This window comes from Sesamum indicum, linkage group LG9 (assembly GCF_000512975.1).
Source record: "Sesamum indicum cultivar Zhongzhi No. 13 linkage group LG9, S_indicum_v1.0, whole genome shotgun sequence".
Lineage (NCBI taxonomy): Eukaryota > Viridiplantae > Streptophyta > Magnoliopsida > Lamiales > Pedaliaceae > Sesamum > Sesamum indicum.
The window spans coordinates 7,593,914-7,615,419 of NC_026153.1; the positions used below are offsets into that span (position 1 = coordinate 7,593,914).

The window sequence follows — 21,506 nt, forward strand, 5'->3', positions numbered from 1 at the left end:
TACAAGTTTCCACAGATAAAAAAGATTAAAATTCCAGAGGATTCTTAAGGCTTAAGGTTTCCTAATGAACAACGTGATTGCCATAGGTTTCACCTTGATTAAATACGTAGGAAATGATCTACTTCAAATGAGACCCAAAAGATAAAACTAAAAACTCATATAAGAGTTCAAAGAACTCAAGGATATTTTTTCATTGCTATTATCAACAATATATCTCTCTCAACTGCTCAATGAAAACTTCTCAAGTCAAATTGAAAAGATCAATTTAGCTTGTGTTCCAAGAACTGAAAATCCAGGATTCTTATGGCATTTATTATTAACACAAAGAATTTTTTATTTAAGAGCACATGAATACCACATGTATTACAACGTCAGAATCAATCTCAATTGGAAACTCTAACACATCAGTATTCACATTTTGAACATTCTTACTGATTCCCAAACAGATGAATAATACTTTAGTTCATGGAAAAATAGGGACAAAGGGCCTTTGGAACATCTAAATTAACTATGTTGTTTAAATATCAGTACTGTTAATTAGAGTTTTAACGGTCTGAATTCAGTCATTTTATTTATTAATGTCAATTTATTGTGTTTTTAAGGTTAAAGATACTACAGCATAATTAAAGGAAATAGTTCTCTTTATGAAATTGGAAGATGACAAATACAAGACTGAATTTATTTATACATGGTGCGAAAACAAGAATAGGTGGCCTCATTTAAGAATTATGTGTATTCACATAGGCTGTTAGAAAATCTCAGAGCTCCTTCTTGGTTTAGCGCTTTAATCCTGCAGCATCTTTTCAAGCATGATGACAGTGATTCACTGAAATCAATGTTGGATATTCCTAAATTACCATATATATACACACTTCCTCATGAATTCAGTAACCTAGGTTGGAAACCAAATGCACACAGCTGAATATATTCGCCAGAAATGCACAAGGTGTTGCTGCACAAAAAGAGCATACCTTTTTGAGGAGCTTGAACCTGACAGTGAGGGTTCATCAGGTGGCACGACCACTGAGTATTGAAATGCAATCTGTAACGTCGGAAGTTCTTTGCTGTGCCTGCAGAAAAATTATCCATTATCTTATTCTACAAGACATTTTTGCAGAGAACACAAAGATCAATAAAACGATTAAGTGGCATGCAGGATGAAGTTAGGAAACCACTGAACAATCGTCATCCAAGCATGGAAAATCTTTTCCGCTACAAAGCTCATATAATTGGCAAATGGCTATGTCTATCTATACAGCCCCCAACACATATGCAGGATGGCATGTCAATACATAACTTCAACTGGTTTTTTTCATTTATTTATCACCACTTCAACTGTTAAAATAATGGATCTTGCGACAAGCTAACTTGGCTTCAGCATATATAAACAGCACACTGAACAAGCTTTTTCGGAAGGCCAAAATGGCTCTTATGTACAAGCTATACCAGCTTCTCCAGATGTGGAAAGGGCACTGTAGTTTATCTCAACTGCAACTATCAAATTTTATTTCATCAGGTTCCTTAATTGCTATAATCATTTTCACATTGAACAGAATTATATGTGGAAAAGGGCAAAAGAAATAGTTAACAAAAATAACCCAGAAATATCACCTAAGAAATTGTGTACATAAGACTCAAATTTCAATTTTTCACTGCTTATTTTACCTTAATTCTGCAACCTGTTAACACCTCACCTGAAAGCACAAAATTTAAACGAAAACCATATGCAAAGAAAACAATATAGATGTGTCACATGTGTGGAAGCAGGGAAGGATATCAAGTGAATAACTCATAATAAATAATCAATTTTCTGTATTAATGCTGCACAAGACTTCCAAGTGAGAGAGACTAAGCTGATTGCATGTTACAGAACAACCAGGATCGCAAAGGCTGAGGAAAGATCAAAATGAAACCACACAAGCAAAGTATTGTTACCTGGAAAATCCAACATCATTTGCAAAGTCAAAGTCATAGGCATATGTGGCAAAAGAGTCGCAGCAAATAACATGCTGAACATTTTCATACTCTGGGTCGGGGAAGAAATGCCCATACTGTCGCACCAAACAGTGACCATTATTGCAAACCATAATAACAGCAAAAAGATTTCAAATTGAAAGGGACGGGTCTTACTGAATGGCCAAGCTTAAATTCAGATGATGTCCTCACACGTAGGACACAATTAAAAGCGTAGGGTCGACTCAACATACGGTACCTGCAACGAGATAATTTAGATAGTCTAGACGGGCAAACAATTATGTGGCAATTAACATAATCACATCTTATATATGATTTGCTTTATCTATACCAGCTGAAATTTTGACCATCTACTCCAGAAAAAAACTAAATATAACATCATTCCCAGATTTGACAATCATTCTACTCACATGTCCTGTGGAAGTGTGGAATCATCGGTACTAGAATATAGAAACAAAGAGCCCCCGCTCTCGATGCTAAGAAACTTCAATGACGCTAAATCAGTGTACTCATTGGTAACAGCAAATAGATCCACACAAATACCGGCTTGAACAGCAACAGCAGCCTGTCAAATATATGTCATTACCTATTCTTTACAAACCTCTTAAGTTAAAATTCTGTGTTGGTTTAAGCTATACCAAATCTTTATAAAATGGAGTTTGTTCAGGCAGTAAAGCACGATCTGCGTCCTCTCCTTTACTAGCATATTGCTCACCATAACGTCTGGTGTCTAGTTGGCCAAGACCATAATCTGGAGGACCAGATAAGAAGGCAAACACTCTGGCTGCACTTCAGTTCAAAGGAAGAAGCAAAAGAAAAAAGAATTAGCAAGTCTTTGACCAGGTCATGACATTTAGAATCGACTTAAAAATGTGTTACAGAGATGCTGTCTCCTCAGGAAAAGCATGAAATAAATATTTCAGCAAATTGGGAACATTACATATCAAGGTCTATAAGAGTTATAGATAAAAATTATTGTACCCAGCGCATATGTATTCCCATATTCTGATCCAAGATATCTGAGGAGAGCCTCCATTGCCACTCCAAAGCCTCTCCCACCAAGTAAAACACCATCCACCCCTTGGCCTGCAGCTGTAGTTCGTTCCCATGAAGTTGTTGGTTTTAGAGTTTCAAGCGCAGATGCAATACGCTCCTTACACGTATCAACCTACAACATTATAACTGAAATATTCAGTGCTGGCTAGTCAAACTTGCAAGCTTCAGCTCCATTAAGAGCATTCCATTAAGAGAGAGAGAGAGAGAGAAGGAAAACTGGACAATCAGTAGAATGGAAAAAAAAGAACAGAACCACTGTGCAAAAGATTGTCGTTAACATACAGGAGCCAAAAATGAAAACAATGGCATGACATCTTCAAGCTCCATTGTCAGGTTGCCAACAGAATCTGGGGGAATAAACACATTCTTGACCACTGGAATCGGCCCCTGGACATCATACAAACCTATTTTGTGGCTGAATGTAGCAAGACCAAAAAGTGATCCCGGCCCAAGAGCTGTAAAATTACAAGATTAAGCCCAGAAACTTCCTTCGATTTAAGAACTTGGACCTAGTCACAAAATAACAAACCTTCCAAGGCAGCCAGAAGAGCACTTTTAGTTAGTTCCAGAAACTCTTCTGATGCTGCAGAAGTAGACAATTTACAGAAACCATAAATTAGGCATCCTTAAAATGTATTTACATAAGCGCATAACTAAAAAGAAACGAAATTTCAGAATTTGGAATTGGTTACAAAGACACTACACTCCCACTGACACACGAGATAGAATATAATATTGCAAGTTATGTTCAAGTGACAACATGTTTTCAGTGAATACTTGTATGACATCAACAGCCACATGGGGAACTTATTGTTTCCCTACCTTCTACATTTTAACAGTGATTGTGAACTCCTGACACCTAATGTATGGTTAAAATGCGACATCAATGTACTTGCTACCAGTAGTCCCTCAACAAACTTTAAACACTTAATCCTCAAACTGAAGTGGAAAAGAATGAATTACTTCACTGACCAAAGAAAAAAAAATAAAGATAAAATAGTCAACAGTTGCAATAATTTACCATAGAGTTAAACAAAATCTTACAAGAGAGATCAACAGCAGCAACGTATACCGGCCTTGCCTGCATTTCTTCAGATTCTTCCACTGCCACCACAAATAGAATCAGAAATCAAAATCAACCATACCACAGTGCCCCATCTAACCATATCTATAATAAAGGAGAGAGGTAAAGCACATGATTTTAGAACTACAATAAATGGTCACGGCAACAAGATGTCAGCAATGATTTGTATGAACACCTCTTCTAAGAATATGGCATAAAATAATTTCCCATTCCCCATCTGTATAGTAACATGCACATGGTAAACTTGTAGTGCATGCTTAATATGTCCCTTAGATGAGGAAATTAAGACGGTCGAGAACTTCCCACTAGAGCAATGCCAAGCTACAGCAACCTATAATCAGATGCCACTAATCTTCCTCTAACATGAATAAGACTGATATGTTTTGCATGTAAACAATAGTAAGCTAGTAGAGTTTGTGATATAATCATAAACAATCTCTGGGATGCCCGTTCAATTTTCAGCCAAGCTAGTTAAGCAATTAAAATGAGTATAGAACTCCACGCGATATACCATAGGTTCAAGTGCCTAAATGCTCCAGCACTTTCGATTTGATCGTTAACTGGAACATCTGAGAGTGAGGTGACTCAATATTGTAAATGTTATGGTGATACATGGGCTGAAAAGGGCCAGTTATGAGAACATAAATGCAAATGTGAATCTTCCAGTACCACTATAGCAGACCTACCACCATTAACGAATCACACACTCCAACTGGATTCATAAGCCTCAGTATCTAAAAGAAATACTGAGAAACAGATTAGTTAACATGAAAAACATGGTAATTACGCGGCAATTCGAGGTCGATGAAAGAGGACATATTCTCCGGGCAGGATTCAGGCAGGGAGTATCGGGCGATGGATCCAGACGATAGTCCATTGGTGGTGCCGCAAAGAGCGCAATCCCAGGACCACTGGTCCTGTTCACAGTAGGTGTTGTAATACGCCCAACAATTCTCGCACCGCGGCAACAACTCGCCGCCCGATCCGTACACCGGCGGGATACCATTCTCGTCCTTCGCCGCGAATGGAGTCAGCGTGAGGCCCCACGGCACGCCGCAGGCTTCCTGCTCCCTCGGGTCGCCCGGGAACCGGGCCATCGTGGGGCGAACCGCCATTGTGGATCCGAAATGGCCGCCTGTGTAAGAATTGAAAATTGGGAGGGGGGTTTACTCGAGGTTTTTTATTACTGCTGGGGTTCAGAACTTTCTCTCCATCCAGGAGAAAGAGAAGAGCTAAATTGGAATGCTTGAACCGGCTCGAATCGAATGAGGGTGCTGCGTAATAAGAGCCAATTGTAAATTGCCACATCAGCATCCCCTTCTTTTTTACCGTTTGCACTGGTGCTTCTTCTACCTTTCACGGTGGGAATTTTGGAATGGCTCTTTATGCAATAAATATATGAGAAAAAATCCATGGAAGGTTGGCGCTGAACTAAATTATTAGGACTGTACATAATCTATACTAATTAAATAAATATTTTTTCACTAATAGTAAATACTTTGTGATATTTTTTTTAATAATAGTCATAATAATACATATAAAGTGATATTGATATTCATCTAATATGAAACAAATACTTACACGTTCCATAGAATTGAAATTCATAATCTCAAACTTGTTCATAAAATTTCAACCATAGCTTTAATCATTAGATTAAGACATTATTAGCATATATGTTGTGATACTGCAATACCAACATTCAAAATACTAAATATTCTTATCAATGTAATTTTTTATTTATTATAAATAATCCACACTATCTTATAATCACTATCTATTCATTTGATTTGCTTTTAATCATATACTGATATGTTTTTTAAATACCTGTAGTATTTACTTATTATATGTGCACAAATATTGCATGTCGCGATGGTTAATTATAAAAATTGGTTACAAAAATATAAGGTGTTCGAACACACAATGTGAATATATAATTTAAAATTTTATTATATTTATTTAATTTAATAAAATATAAGTAAAATAAGATGAATAATTTTTCAAAACTATTGAATTATTTGTTAAATTTTTATGATTATTGTAATTGCAAATACTTTTTTATTTTTTGAAAAATTACAGTAACGATCGTTTAAAAAATATTCTAATGACAATGTATTATATGAATTATTTGTTAATCGTTTGTTAATTTCATAACGTATTTATAATTTTGCAAATAACAAAAACTAATTACACTTATGACAAATTTCATGACAGAATCTTGTAATTTATTATGTAGAAAAAAATTTAAAATACAATAAACACGTTACGAAGAACTTATAATTTTTAATTTATTTTAATTTATGTTGAATGATAAAAAATATAACTATAATTAAATAACATTTAATTTAATACTTTTGGGGAACAAGACATAAGTATGGAATAATAATGAAATGAGTAGCAGCATGATAGCACTTAGGGTGAAAGAAGACGGAAGCTGACCAAGACCTCCATCTCATCTCTGTCCTGCTTTACCTCCCTGCCGGCGGCCATTACTGCGGCGGCAAATACTGTCTACTGAGAGGGAGAGAGAGAGAGAGGAAGTATTACCCCGTTAGGTAAATAGTTCGGTGTTCGCTGTGATTTCACTGAAGTTTCTTTTGCTTGTTGTGGTCTTATCCAATTTTAGTCTATTGCAATTGAATTTTGCTATGACCTGATTCATTTAGAAGTGAAGTAGCTAAACGATTATGAGATAAATTGATGGAGTGGAAGCAATTATGTGTATGTGTGCGTTGAATTTGACCTGACGATCTGTAGATGCATAGGGCTAATGTTCAGAAAGCTGGGTGGGAGTAATTTGTTGAAGGAAAACCAGAGAAATTAAATTCTCTTACGTTCAGGTTCATGGACAGCCATTTCTCTGCTATCGAACTAGCAGCAGCTCCATGTTGATCCTTTTTAACTTCTTTTGGACTACTTTCATGTTTCTGGAACTTGCTGGAAGTTTTTTGCATCTGCATTGTTCTGTATTTAGATGATGGGTGCCGGGATTACTAGCATTTGCTGAAAATTATATGAATTGTATTTGCTGAAGTTCATAACGTATGCTGAAAATCAATTTGAACTTGGGTGCTACATGAATGTGAATAAAGTATTTTTGTTAGCCCAGAGTAGTGGAACGTCAACAATACTAATTACGCACTCTATCATGCATTTATTTACTGCAAACATGTGCTATTAATTTTTATGTATAGGTTCTCCACTTGAGTTTTGGGATAAATACACCATGGCCGGTAAAGATGCTAAAAGTGCTGCTGTTAGTGAGTATCTTTCACTTTCTTACTTCATCAAGAAATTTGTTTGCATTTCTTTTCATTTCTTCTACACAGTCTCCATGTGCATTTTTTATATAGTGGCAGTTCGTCTTTCGACATATCATTGTTCTGAGATGATCTGACTCACGTATGCAGAGGGAAAGAAGAAAGAAGTGAAGAAGGAAACAGGCCTAGGACTCTCTTATAAGAAAGATGAAAACTTTGGAGAATGGTACTCTGAGGTATGAGTATGACCACATTCTAGTTTGATCTAATGTTTTATGTGTGTTTTGTTTCTTTTGAGTTGTATTCATTTGTCTGCAAATTGATTTGGTTTAAGGAAACAAAGGAGAAAATTATTTTTATGGGAGTATTTTAAGATTGTTCCATTAATCATGTTATATACCCATTAGTGTGGCAATTTTCTGTCTCAAGAGGATTCTATTTGTAACATATATCTAACGCGAGTTATTGTGGTAGATATCTTAGATTTAGTCGTTCAGAAATTTAAACCTCTTTTAAAACCATGTGTCCTCATTGTATTTCCCCCTTCTCTTTATTTCTATAGGTCGTTGTCAATGGGGAAATGATTGAGTACTATGACATATCTGGCTGCTACATTCTGCGCCCATGGGCAATGTCTATTTGGGAGATCATGCAAGTAAGTGCTGCATAATTGTCTTATTAGATCCTTACTTGTAGTGGCAGTTGTTCGAATGATTCACTGTTGTAATTTTTTCCCAATCAAATGGCTTTCTTTCCAAAGTTGAAATCTAATAACACTTTCTATTTATCTATTAGAAATGGCACTTAATAATTGTATTCAAGTAAATGCTTTTGCATGCGACCATCTGAAGCCCTCTTCATTTCTTTTCCATTTATGGGGCATCTTGCAGTTAACGTATATCCAAAATAACTTCATCTTACCAAATGTTAAGTTATGTCAGACCTCCTTTGATCCCTTTGCTATTTCTTGAATCATATGAAGTTTCTTGTTAAAATCTCCCTAGATTTTGGATGATGACTTACTTCTCATGTGCACAATTTTATGGTTACTCATTCTTTCAACTTTATATGAAGAATTCTATATTGTAGGATATTCCTTTTCCTTTACTGGGCTAAAGCACCAATGTATTTTTTCCTATCATTGTATTTGGATGTTTCATACTAATATTTTATAATATTACTTTGCAGACCTTCTTTGATGCGGAAATCAAGAAAATGAAAATTAAGAATTGCTACTTCCCCTTATTTGTGTCCTCTGGTGTCCTACAAAAGGAAAAGGACCATATAGAGGGTTTTGCTCCTGAGGTGAGTTTACAAGACTTTTGGGTTTGGAGCATGGGTGTGAACTTTGTCCTTTTAGTGGTGTATGATCTCTGTATTCAGCAATATATGCACTTCAACAACAGAAGTCTCTATTTGTATCAATATTTGTGAGTTTAGCCCTGGATTTCCTTTACACTAAGTGTAATGCTGCCACACATTGTCCTTCCTACATAGTGTTAGCGCAATGTCGTGCATGGTTTCTCAGTTGCTGTTGCAGCCACTCTATTTCATGTTGCTTTCCTTCTTGAATGCTGGAGAGGGAACCATGATTTAGATATTTTGACGGCGAGAATGAATTTTGTTTCCCTTGTTAATGAAAAAAATCTGGAAAATGTGTGTTTTTCTGTTTGGGACTCCACAGGCCTGCCTCTTAATTCTGGTCTTGAATTCTCTTACAGGTTGCATGGGTTACAAAGTCAGGAGAATCTGAATTGGAGATGCCCATTGCAATTAGGCCAACTAGTGAAACTGTCATGTATCCATATTTTTCTAAGTGGATTAGGGGACACCGCGACTTGCCTCTGAGACTTAATCAGTGGTGTAATGTTGTCAGATGGGAATTCAGCAATCCCACTCCATTCATCAGGTCCTTAAATAGGCAATGATGTTTCAGTTTCCTGTTCTCTCTTTCCTTTTTCCCTTGTGGGTTGGGGTTGGTGTGAGCGGAGGGTTCTGATAGCAAATTGGACGAAATGTACAATATTTTTAGCAGGCTGTCTCAGTTTTAATCCCTAGTTCTGCAATACTGACTTTGGGATTGTATATATGTCATCCGCGATGCGGATCATGACATTATGATGTTGATGTTTATTTAACATTTTTCCTAACAACCCTTAATTTTTGTGATGGGAAGAAAGAAATAGAACTTCTGGAATCTGCTTTTTCCTTCTATTCGCTGCTCCTGACAGTTTTATGATTTTTGCAGGAGTCGGGAGTTTCTTTGGCAGGAAGGACATACTGCTTTTGCTACCAAGGAGGAGGCAGATACTGAGGTACTTTAGCTGGCTAATTTTCAGACTGGGTGGTAAATTTCAAAATTAACTAAATGCAAGTTCGAATCACTGGAAGAGTAGTCTAACTTTCCCAAAGTGGGGGTATTTTTCGTGTGAACTATGCACTCTGCTATCTTTTTCTATTGGACATGACGATCAATATTGTGTCATTGACTTTCTTGCTTTGTGACTCCACTCCCTTTTTACATGTTTGTGTGCCACTATTTCTCGATTATATTGTGAACAAAGCATGATTTGCAATTTGCAAGTGAAAGAATCAGAGGTCAGTTTTTCTGCTATCGGAGAAGCTACTATTGGGATTCTTGTCTTGTTTGCTTGAATAAGCTGCCTTGTTACTTTGAGAAGGACTTGGAATATCAAGTACCTGTTTAATCTAAATACTACAATAAGGGTTTCCTATGGTAAAAGCATCATTACCCATGCAATAAGGTGTTTATTTTTCAATCTGTTTGCTGCTTGCTCTCCTGCTTTCAGTTTTTAGTTCGTTATTGTATAATATTAGCTTCAGATATATGTTATATAATATTCCACAGGTTGACTCATCATGAATTTCTTACAACTCTGGAAATTGATGAAGATGTAATGATTCCTAAATAGCAATCTCATATTCAAAATTAGAAGTGAATAACTAGCTAGTTTTGCTTTGAAGTTCTAGCACTTTTCCCCACTAACTTGGAAGTTTCAAATATTGAACAGTGTGATGAAAAATAATATAGTATTTGCTTCAGGTTCAAGATATATTTTTTTTCTTTTTTTCCATCTAACCTGCAAACTTACAGTTGATTGCAAATTGTGGAAGGTTGATGAATGGTTTAAGAGAAATGGCTAATACACTTTAATATAGTATAATTGAACAAGCTGCTGGAATATTTTCCAGAATTCAAAGAGCTTGCTATTCATCACACCGTAATTGTCCTTATCTTTTTTTTCCTTATTATATGCTTACTGATGGTTAATTGACAAATACATCGATTGTTCCCTGTCATAATAGAGCTGTTTTGTATTTCCTGTATTTTTCTTCTTCAGGTGCTTGACATTCTGGAACTTTACAGACGCATTTATGAAGAATTCTTGGCTGTTCCTGTTATTAAGGGCAAGAAAAGTGAGCATGAGAAGTTTGCTGGTGGACTTTATACAACTACCGTTGAGGTTGCAAGAAAATGATACTATTTGATATCAACCAGAGTGGTCACTGCTACTTTATACAGGAAAGTTCTTTACTATATCTTAACATGTGTCTTGTGCCTATGTGACAGGCTTTTGTCCCAAATACCGGACGTGGTGTGCAAGGAGCAACTTCACATTGTCTGGGTCAAAATTTTGCGAAAATGTTTGAGATTAATTTTGAGAATGAGAAAGGAGAAAAGGCTATGGTCTGGCAGAATTCCTGGGCGTACACTACTAGAACGGTAGATGATGCATTATTTGTTTTTTTCTTTGCACCTCTTCCCCTGGCCTTTAGAGAGTGGAATGCCATGTGCCTATATGACTTTAAATATCTTCTCTTTTGTTTTGTTGGATATGATCATCTTTTATGGTTCGAGCAGATAGTATATTCGAACTTATAGTGTGCCCATCTTCTTCCTTCAATTTTCTTGCTGAATTGTACTTTAGCAATTGCCTAACCTCTCCAAAGACTTGTATTGAAGTTCAGTGGAAATGAAACATGCCATGCTTGATTCTCTTCACTGGGTTGTCAATATAATTGGTTTCCTAAAGTCTCTTTAATAGTTAAGAGCTTCCGGAAACCATTGCGAGAGCCATTACCTAAAACAGACAAAGACAATGTAGCAAGATTTTTTAACTAGAAACTTGTGGGACACTTTAACGAATGAGCAGAATTTAATAAATCATTTAGAATTAAATATTTTTAACTTCTTTTATTCAAAATTTTATAGATAATTAAAATACTTAAAATCATATAAAAAATGATAATTTAATAAAAATATTGGATTCATAAAAATTTGCTGATAAAAGAAGATAAAGATATAATATTGGAGGGAGCGAAAAATGCATGAGAGAATTGGAAAAAAATGAAATAGAGAACTAGCAAAAGATAATTATGCAAGATCATAACACCAAATTCACCCATCTCCAATTATAATAGTATATATAAAGGATTTTTTTTGAGTTACTTTTCTGTTTCTACATTCTGTAATGCAATTTGTATCTTCTCCTGACCCTGAATGTGGTTGCATAATGTGCTTTCTTGTTTTGCCCTTTATTTCAAGTACATTTTTCTATGAGGATTTGATTTTGCTTAATTGACATTTAAGAATTTGCTGGTCAAATTGCGCTCTCATGCTCCTATTCTGTTTTTGACAAATTTATGGCAGATAGGCGTGATGATAATGGTTCATGGGGATGATAAAGGCTTGGTGCTTCCTCCTAAAGTAGCATCCATCCAAGTAATTGTTATCCCTGTGCCCTATAAAGATGCAGATACTAAGGGGATTTTTGATGCATGTGCTGCAACTGTGAAATCCTTGAATGAATCAGGAATTCATGCTGAGGCTGATTTTAGAGATAATTATTCACCAGGATGGAAGTATTCTCATTGGGAAATGAAAGGTGTCCCTCTTAGGATTGAAATAGGTCCCAAAGACTATGCAAATAATCAGGTAACAGAGTCTCATTCTGTTGTCTGTTGCTTGTTTTCCCATTATCCTCCTCTTGGCTAGCAGACAGTTCCCATGATTTGTCTTTCTGACTTTTTCTGAATCAATTTGTCATTCTATCAGGTCCGTGCAGTTCGGCGCGACAATTCAGCAAAACATGATATTCCCATGGCTGATTTGGTTGAAAGAGTGCAAGACTTACTCAATAACATCCAACAAAGTCTCTTTGATGTAGCCAAGCAAAAACGAGATGCCTGTATTAAAGTTGTGCATACATGGGAAGAGTTTGTGGAAGCACTTGGCCAAAAGAAGATGATTCTGGCCCCATGGTGTGATGAGGAGGTATGGCCTGCTCACTTCATCTTGTTTCCACTTTTACTTTTAGTCGAATCCAATCTGCCGGTGTTGTAAACTTGTTTTCTGTGATCTTATGAAACCTTTCAAGTTTGAGCATATTATTTGCAGAGTTATTCTTTGCTTTTACCCAGACACTTGAGAGTTTTTCTCAACTTATTTATAAAATTTTAACAATACCTTTTAGGTTTAAGCATATTAATTACAAAATTATAATAAGTAATATTCTTTAACCTCTATACCCAAATACTTTTAAAAGATTATAATTAGAATAGAATGTAAGATATTATATGCTTTGAGTTCTATAAGGTAAGTTGCTTGTAAAGTATTTTAAATAAGATTAAGCTAACATCCTCTGAGGCCATTTTGTGGGTGAACTTAAGTTCTCCAATCATGAATTTGAAGAATAAGATTCCCCCACTGCCCTATGAATATCCAAAAACATTGACGGAGCAAACAATGTTGGTTCTATATTTGCAGCCAGCAACATTAGTACATATTCACACAGTTTAACGATGGTTGCTTATTTGCCTGTTACTGCATGTGTTCTCTGTGATTGAAAACAGTTAGGTTCCTCAAGTTCACCTATTTATTTGATTCTTTTGGACCCAAAAGAGATTACAACTTGTGCATTATATTTGCTAAACTTTCTTTCATGCTACAGGCGGTGGAAAAGGATGTGAAGGCCCGCACAAAGGGGGACATGGGTGCAGCTAAGTCACTTTGTTCTCCATTTGACCAACCCGAACTCCCTGAAGGTAAACAACAGCGTATTTCTTGAGAAATTGTTGGACACAAATCCATGTGGAGTTCTAAATTTTAGACTTGTTGGCTGATTAAACAATTACACAACCTTATACCAGAGTTCTGAATTAATCTGCAATCATATAATTTACTATTGTCATACACAGGTACCTTGTGCTTCGCGTCAGGAAAACCTGCCAAGAAGTGGACCTACTGGGGCCGGAGTTATTAATCATCAGTTTATTTCTATGCTCCCTCCTCACCACAGTTTTTTGTGATCGCTGACTGATTAGGCAACCCTGGCATGGTGATCTTAAACAACGGTGACTTATAGATACTGATTTTTGTTCCATAGAAAGTTATACCGTGAATGGCCATGATAGAGGATGTTCCTCATACTATTCTTCTTATGTACCACATAAATGCTTCTCATTTTTATAGTCATATAATTGGAATTTCAAATCAATGTGGATTTTCAGCAGTATATTTCGCCTGTTTGCAAATGCTGAAGAAAAGTGATTTTCTGGTTTAAACTGAAAAAGAGTAAATAAAAGCTGTTTTGAGATGAATGCTTAAGCTTTTGATCACTTGTAAACTGTTTTCAGCAGTTTTTTGGCATGCATCTCCACCCTTCGAGCTACATATGTCAATTTATTACTCAATGTTGAAGCTCTAAGTTAGAGCAGACAATAGAGATTCTGTTTACCTGGATCTTCAAAGTCCGTTCCTTGTTGCGTGTTTGTTTGTCTTTTTTGAGTTGTTTTGGTACTTAAAAAGAAACAACTATACTTATTCAACCATATTTCGCAAAGTAAATGGTAACACACGCTCAATGCATGTGTGCACCTACACTACGTGTATGAAATGAGCTGAATTTCCTTAAAGGGTGAATCATAGTTTAATTATACAAACACTTGTTATTTTTTTATAAAATTTCAAGTACACTACTTGACGGGGTGTTAGTGGAATGTATTTAAGAGATGTTTGTGTAAAATTTCGCCATTGAATAAGAGGCGTATTGTAATTACAATCACAACTTTAAAAAATGTATTTGTAATTTTATAAAAAGTAATCATTTACTTTTTTTTTAATTGATAAACATTTAAATTCATCCGAACAAATGAAAGATGTAATGTATTTGTAACCAAATAGAGACATATTTCCTTCATAATGATGGGTAGATATCATGCTCAATTGATTTTTGCATTTAAAAAAAGAAAGAAATAGTTCAAGACAAATCCAACCCACTATTGACCCACTTTTCACATTAACATGCTTGATCCTAATTTATAGTATTAATTTATCATCATTTTAAACCATAATCATTATAATATAAACAATAACAATCTTTTTCCGTAATGCGATCTTAAAAATTTAAATTCCTTAGTTTACTCTTTAAGTTGTTCAAAGCACTTTAAAATTCAAAACATAATTTCACACTCAATATTTTGTTATTAATATGGAACTAATTAGAATATTTATTGGCTATCACACCTAACTATTTACATAGACTTAGGTATAATAAATATTTTGTACCAAACCTTTTGAATATTAAGTAATAAAAGTCAGCCTAAAAAATTACCAAGTTATTGTAGTCCGCAGTCACTTAGATAAATTGGGTAGCGCGCAGGACAAGCTTTACAAAAACATATAATTAATAATTTACAACTCTTCTCATCCATTACTAATTCCAAATTGCGTAAAATATTAGAAAATAAATCAATTTTAAAATATTAGAAGATTAAAAGTTACATCTAAAAATATCAAAAAATAAAAATAAATATTTTTTACATGTCAATATATATTTCAAATAAAAGGATCTTTTTTATAAATAAATTATGTTTATAGGTGATATAGTAAATAAAAATAAAGCGTACTATTTGGCCTTCTGCTTCCAATTCTCTGCCCAATTTTAGGTGAGAACAAAATTTAGCTCAAGGGCTTTATAAACATTAAAGTTTACTTCCTTTTTCATTTATTCTCTCCAACTAAATGCAACATTCTTTCTATACATCATTGTTTACTTCCAATTAGTATTATATGTTTATTTTTTTCTCTAACCAAACAAGCTTTGGCTATGTGATTGAGCATTTCATACTTGCATTTCAACGGCAAACACTATTTAATTTTGAAATTTAACTTGAATATGCATGTGCGTACTTTCTTACAGATACGAGACAAGAATATGGCATATAGGACACGAGGACGAAATCGACGAGAATGTAATGGACGAGGAGCTGCAGACTATCTGCGCCGAGTTTTCTCATGTCCGGATTTGGTTATAAGAACAAGCGGGGAACAAAGACTGAGCAACTTCATGCTGTGGCAGTTGGCCTACTCCGAACTCTTCTTCTCATCCCACAAAAACTTTCCGGACTCTAAATAACAAGATTATGTTGAGGCGTTGGTTTGGTTTCAGAGGAGGAATGTTAATTAATTGTTACATCCTATGATAGAGAATTGTGTGAGGTTAAAATAAGAGAGAAAATAAAGCTTATGACATGCATAATAGATCGACTGTCATGAACATCGATCATGAGTTGTCCTGTAATAAAATCAGTTGTTACTCACACATTATTTTTTGTTCCTTCTTCCATAATGTGGACTCGGAGCAGGATGAGATAAGAGGTACCTTTAGAGAAATCCGTAATATATAGAGCTTGATATCTTCATGCTTATCCTTGCAGACAAGATTGAAAAATTATTACAAACCTCCCGGCCCTTATTTCTTTTCTTATATATTGATTATTATATGATGATTTTTTTTAAATTTTCATATAAAGAAAAAAAAATAGAAAAGAAACGGATTAGAAGCGACATCTCTTGTGACGGATTTTATAAGAAACTCGTCTCGATTATAAATTTGCAACGGGTATTGCAACACATTAGAAGGTCAGATAATAGCTGATATTTATATTTCTTACTTATTCTTACGGGCACATATTTCTTCCTTCCCAACCTTACTAATTCAAGTATTTATAATTTTTAACTATTTCAATAATGCGTGTATTAAATTTATATTTTTTAATAGGATTAATATACTCATTTAATTTAACAATACATCGAGAATAATTATATTTTTATTAAAGCATAGACATACTAAAGTATGTACTTAAGTTAGAGTAGTATTAATTATTTCTATTGCAAAATGATCAAAATTTCTTTGTCTGTGTATAAAAATTAATAAGATAATTTCTTCAGTAGTGTATTATGATTTAAGCATTTTGTATCCACAGTGACAGTAATTGTTTTATCATATGCATACCTCATTTTAACATCATTAAAAGACAGAATTTTAGCCCCAGTTGGAACATAACCAAAATTTAATGTCAGGTAACAGCTGATACTATAAATCCAAAGACAAAATATATATTATTTTAAGATCTCGTTTACTTTCATATATAGAATAAATAAATTATATTCCCCTCTAAAAATAAATAAATAAATTACACATAGAAAAAGTATGTATATATATATTCTATATGTGTGGCCCATTTCTTAATAATCACTTTCAGAATTCAATCTTTATCAAAATCACCATTGGATCAAATTTACAATTTGTAACTTTTGACCCTACCACAATTATTATTTATAGGGATAGTTATTCTCCTCCCCAAATATTTGTTATAATTACATATAGATCTTTGTGGTTTAAAAAATTATATTTAATACTCCTGAGAGTTACTTCTACTGAATTTGTTGATATTAATAAAAAAAATAGATAAAATCCTATATTTGCCCCCAATTGACTTATTCCTCATTTATTAAAGGGACACCTCAATGGTTTGGGGCTCAATATTATTGTGGAGATGTTGGGTTTAAAACGCATTGGGGGCATGTGTGAGTGGTGCGTGCGTGGGTAAAAAAAAACAAAAATTCTAATTTGTTTAAGGCTAAATAGAGCTTTTTATAAATAAATTACCTTTATCCAGGAGATATATCTTCATTATTATAAGGGTGTCTTAGTTGAAAAAAGTTTATTTGACATATAATAAATCAATCAAAGATAAATATCAATTCCCATTCAAGTTTTTTTTGTTACTATCAACAAATTCAGTGAATTTTAACTAACGGACCTATTTTTTAAACGGAAACAAATATCAAGGGTGTTAAATATAATTTTTCAAATTATAAGAGATTTACGTGTAATTACATCAAATCAAAGATTGTAACTATCCCTTATTTATAACTACCAATTATTTCCATGCATGTAATATTTTTAAAAAAAAATTAAATTATCCTTGAGGATGAAGTCAGTTAATTTCGAAATTTAGCCTGAATCTATATTCGTACTATTATTACAAGATTGTAAATTCAAACACCATAATCATATTTTCTAAAAGGAAATATCTGATAATCAATTATGAGACGGGCAGACCAAACACAACCTAAACACTTCAAACAAAACAAAGATGGAGAAGACAGAAATTGATGTTAGTTAAAAATCGTAGTATCATGAAGGTCAAATGTAGCATTAAACATCATCTCTATCCAACTGAGAGTCACCAGTAGAAAGACTCCTCCTTATTTTCTGTTTGTCTCAACAAATAACCTATTTTTAATCAAATTGCATCTGAATAATCTATGTCTACAACAGTCCTACTACTACTACAGGAGGGTTACAAGGTAGAGTAGAACCTCTCTCCGGCAGAGATGAATAGATCGGCAGCTTTACCTGCACACAGCAAAACATCGGTCTCGTTAAGAACAGAAGACCATTTCGAAATCGATGTGAGCTAATAGTGATGAGGATAAAACAAGGAAACTGATTGAGAGACAAGTCAAGACATCTAGCCCTAATAATTACTTTGGACAACTTAGGATTAAGATATGCGCGCCCATTTTTTGAGTGAATATATTTGTTCTACTTGTTCGATTTCGTACTCAAACTGACTTAAGCATCAATGTGTCTTAGATGGGCACCTTCCAGTAAGCGTAACTGTGCTTGTTTTCCTAGATTTTTGGTACCTGGGATTCCACTAGCTAGTCTTGGGAGGTCGACACGACCTTGAGCTTGATCAAATAGCAATGATGCTAAAATGTTTAATCTAATGCTGCAAGACAGCAGAAAGCATTTTCTTGCACACGTAGTCCTGTTTCAATGACTAGGCCTACTAAACAAGGCTTAGTGCATCTTTAACCGTCATGTTTCCAATATCAAACACGGCATGATGTTTTCTTGAGATCAAACAGTTAATCATGGGTTAAACTAAGTCCAAATCGAGCATCATGACAGTAATGTCTGTCGGTTCGCTGTTATTGGACCACATCTTAAAATAAGATGTGGTCGCCTGTCAAGTTTGGTTGAAATTAGGTAGGGGGCTAGGCAGCCACACACAAAGTAGTGAATTCATCAAAAGGTACTTGTCTATATGTCTACCTTATCCTATTTAATCCATGATGTAAGATCAGTGAAAAGGATAACAACATGGGCTGGATGATGTTGATTGCCACGAGACAGGTTTGTGGGTTCAGGCATCATACTGATGTTACAGCTCCAGAATAGGCAACATAAACTTTTCCCAAAAGGACTAGATAAGAATTTTCAAGAATCCCAGAAATAATGTCGCAATCAGACAAAATTTACCTCAAATGCAGATATAAGTTTCCATTGCATGCAAGAAGGCAACAAAATTGCAAAAACTACGACTGAGATTGAAGAGGATGCCAGAAAAGATATTGGGGACCAATCACAGTGACGCAGTACATGCATTTGACAAGGAAGGAAAACGAAATAAAGATGGAAAAATGTCGTTACGAGAATCACAAGAACAGACAAAATGGGAACGAGCTTTCAAATTTGGTGGTTCATTAAACAAATCAGAAATGCTAAAACTTGGACAGTGATGGAGGCTCTTTTTATGTGATAGAAGCCGAAATGGGCAAAAATCTTGAAGAATATATGAATTTTTATCAAAATGAGATTCATTAGGATTATTGCAAGTGGAAATTGGAGGGATAGAGACTTTATCATTCTTTAATAAACTACAATAGAAGGAATCCAGAATAAGCTGATTAAGCTGTTGAGCTTCTTGATCATCTACCGTCAATCGACAAAACTCCCTCTTTAGTGAATCAGCATACTATGCTAAACACCACAAAGCCCCTTTCCATTGTACGTTTGAGTTATGAAAAGGCATTTTTAACATATATGGCTATAGGGGATTCCAAGGCACTAATGCAAGTAAAATCACTGTATCAGGAAGCATCTTTGTATGTGAAAACTCATGTAATATATAACTCAAAGGAAAAGTGAAAGATGTAAACTCCTTACCTTTAAATTTCCCACCGCAAAGAACTGGTCTAAGCTTTGAGGAACGTCAGGGACTCTGTTTTCTATATAGTTTCTTTTCACTAATTTGTTTGTCAGACCAATGAGTTAACTTTCAGCGCGCTATAAAGTACATATGAAGAAAGCTATCGGAAGGAGGAAACTGAAGAAAAATATGACCTGAAAAGTAAGCAAGAGAGTGAGAAAATTATGAGTCCAACATTATGTGAAGCAGCTGAAAAAGCAAACAACTTGATAAATTTAGACATCCTCTTACGTTCTTCTCCGAAGCTGAATAGTCCATTCTCGGAAGATAACCTTGCAACCCAATATTGTACACAGGAGTTCCATCAGGATAATATAATCCATAGTTCCTCTCAGATGTTGGACCAGGCTTTAAATCCTCATTAAAGAGCGCGAAAACGAATATATCTATCGGTATCGATGGTTTTGCAGGGGTCCCTTGGTTCTGCTCTATCCTGCTCAGCAAATTACCATTATATAACCTAGCATTCTCTGGTGTAGCCCCTACCTCGTTTGGATCCCCTTTCGATGGCCAACCTGTCTCGGAGACTTTAACTTGTATATTTGTATGGCCCATTGCTTTAATGGCTGAATAAACGGAATCAATTTGTGCATATAACATGTTATCATAATGCAAGTTTGTGATTGGGTCGACCGTCCCCGGATTAGGCTGGAAAAGCACATAGCTCAGCGAAATCTGATCCGGATTATCCTTGTAAGCGAAAAAAGGATACGCATTTATAAGGAACGGCGAGTTCGTCTGTGCATGGAAATTGAGAATGCTCTGGAGATACACAGCAAGATCTTGCCGGAATGCTCCGGCAGAAGGTGGAAACGAATTGCCTAAGATTCCAGTTGAATGAGCTGTTGTGACATAAATCTCCTTGTTCAGTCCAAGGTTCGAAAGAGCCCCGTAAACAGTCTGCATTGCTGGTAGGAGAAACGACATTAACTGAGTGTCGTTTCCCGTTAGGACCTCATTTCCAACAGTGATGCACTTGATCTTGGTCTGAGAAATGTAAGGTTGGACGTGCTGCTGAATCCAAGCTTGAGCTTGATTTGGATCAGTCATCTTCTGCAGGTACTCGTTTCCTAGTCCGACGACGAATTCTACGTCGGAATTGGCGAATGCCGTTAAGACATTTGGATCGGCATCATAAAGCTTCACTCTGCTTATATTGAGAGATCCGAGGAGATAGGCGACACGTGACGGTGACGGAAGATTGTTGGCAATCTGGCCATAATTAATTCCCACTCCGAGGCTGCTGATACTAACAAATGAATCTGAACACAGGTAAGAGAGTCAAAGAACTGTCAAGAAAACAGAGGGAAACGAATTGAAGCTGAAGAATTTACAGGTTCGTTTGGCTCAGTTCAGGAAACAGGAATTGCCAATCACCTCATCAACACAATCAAGAACTCAGAAGCTATCAAGTGATATTAAATCAAATGCACAAACGGAACAGAAATCTTCCATAATTCAAATACTGAATAGAACATCATGAATATTATCAATCAATCAATCACTTGAATAAATAAATTTCCGTTCTCTTCTATATCAAAGAACTCACTTTCACTGCGACTGATTTACAACAAAATCACTTAAAAGAACCACAGATTAAAGAAACAAAGACCATAAAATTCTGAATCTTGAAACTGAGCACACCCCACCATCCCCCTCATTCACTGCACCAAAATCAAGAAAAGAGCAAAACAAAGAAATCCCAATATAGCACATCTGACTAACTTCACAGAAAAGAAAAAATCACAAGAAAATCCAAGATTCTG

General features: G+C 35.1%; 3 protein-coding genes across 4 annotated transcripts in view; 1 reads left to right on the plus strand and 2 right to left on the minus strand.

Annotated features, from left to right (window-relative positions):
• LOC105171040 (protein transport protein SEC24) overlaps nt 1-5,456 on the minus strand; it is an 8,186-nt gene extending 2,730 nt beyond the window's left edge. Inside the window, exons 1-10 of the mRNA XM_011092036.2 lie at nt 4,902-5,456; nt 4,075-4,134; nt 3,560-3,613; nt 3,313-3,485; nt 2,956-3,142; nt 2,613-2,758; nt 2,385-2,539; nt 2,131-2,212; nt 1,936-2,051; nt 972-1,070 (exon numbers count right to left, since the gene is read on the minus strand). Of these exons, the coding sequence (XP_011090338.1) occupies nt 972-1,070; nt 1,936-2,051; nt 2,131-2,212; nt 2,385-2,539; nt 2,613-2,758; nt 2,956-3,142; nt 3,313-3,485; nt 3,560-3,613; nt 4,075-4,134; nt 4,902-5,229 (1,400 nt within the window). The 5' untranslated portion in view covers nt 5,230-5,456. The remainder of the gene's footprint in view (nt 1-971; nt 1,071-1,935; nt 2,052-2,130; nt 2,213-2,384; nt 2,540-2,612; nt 2,759-2,955; nt 3,143-3,312; nt 3,486-3,559; nt 3,614-4,074; nt 4,135-4,901) is intronic.
• Nucleotides 6,491-13,907, plus strand: LOC105171041 (proline--tRNA ligase, cytoplasmic). 2 transcript variants are annotated; one of them, XM_011092037.2, is made up of 13 exons: nt 6,491-6,666; nt 7,306-7,371; nt 7,522-7,607; nt 7,934-8,026; nt 8,560-8,676; nt 9,093-9,280; nt 9,620-9,686; nt 10,734-10,856; nt 10,964-11,116; nt 12,044-12,328; nt 12,449-12,667; nt 13,344-13,437; nt 13,591-13,907. In XM_011092037.2, exons 2-13 carry the CDS (start codon nt 7,338-7,340, stop codon nt 13,653-13,655), a joined length of 1,524 nt encoding a protein of 507 aa, XP_011090339.1. In that variant the 5' UTR covers nt 6,491-6,666; nt 7,306-7,337; the 3' UTR covers nt 13,656-13,907. The 2 variants fall into 2 exon arrangements, with proteins under 2 accessions (XP_011090339.1, XP_020552575.1); XM_020696916.1 differs by lacking the exon at nt 7,306-7,371.
• Nucleotides 17,852-21,506, minus strand: part of LOC105171042 (glucan endo-1,3-beta-glucosidase 14) — a 4,183-nt gene continuing 528 nt past the window's right edge. The window contains exons 2-4 of the mRNA XM_011092039.2: nt 19,972-21,002; nt 19,698-19,874; nt 17,852-18,098 (exon numbers count right to left, since the gene is read on the minus strand). Coding sequence (XP_011090341.1) covers nt 19,818-19,874; nt 19,972-21,002 — 1,088 coding nt within the window. The 3' untranslated portion in view covers nt 17,852-18,098; nt 19,698-19,817. The remainder of the gene's footprint in view (nt 18,099-19,697; nt 19,875-19,971; nt 21,003-21,506) is intronic.

What these genes read in the sequence shown, in the direction of transcription:
- LOC105171041 (XM_011092037.2), top strand. Translation starts at nt 7,338, where the DNA reads ATGGCCGGTAAAGATGCTAAAAGTGCTGCTGTTA. An exon ending in TTGGAGAATGGTACTCTGAG is followed by an intron (nt 7,608 to 7,933) that starts GTATGAGTATGA and finishes TTATTTCTATAG; the next exon opens with GTCGTTGTCAATGGGGAAAT. An exon ending in AGGAGGAGGCAGATACTGAG is followed by an intron (nt 9,687 to 10,733) that starts GTACTTTAGCTG and finishes TTTCTTCTTCAG; the next exon opens with GTGCTTGACATTCTGGAACT.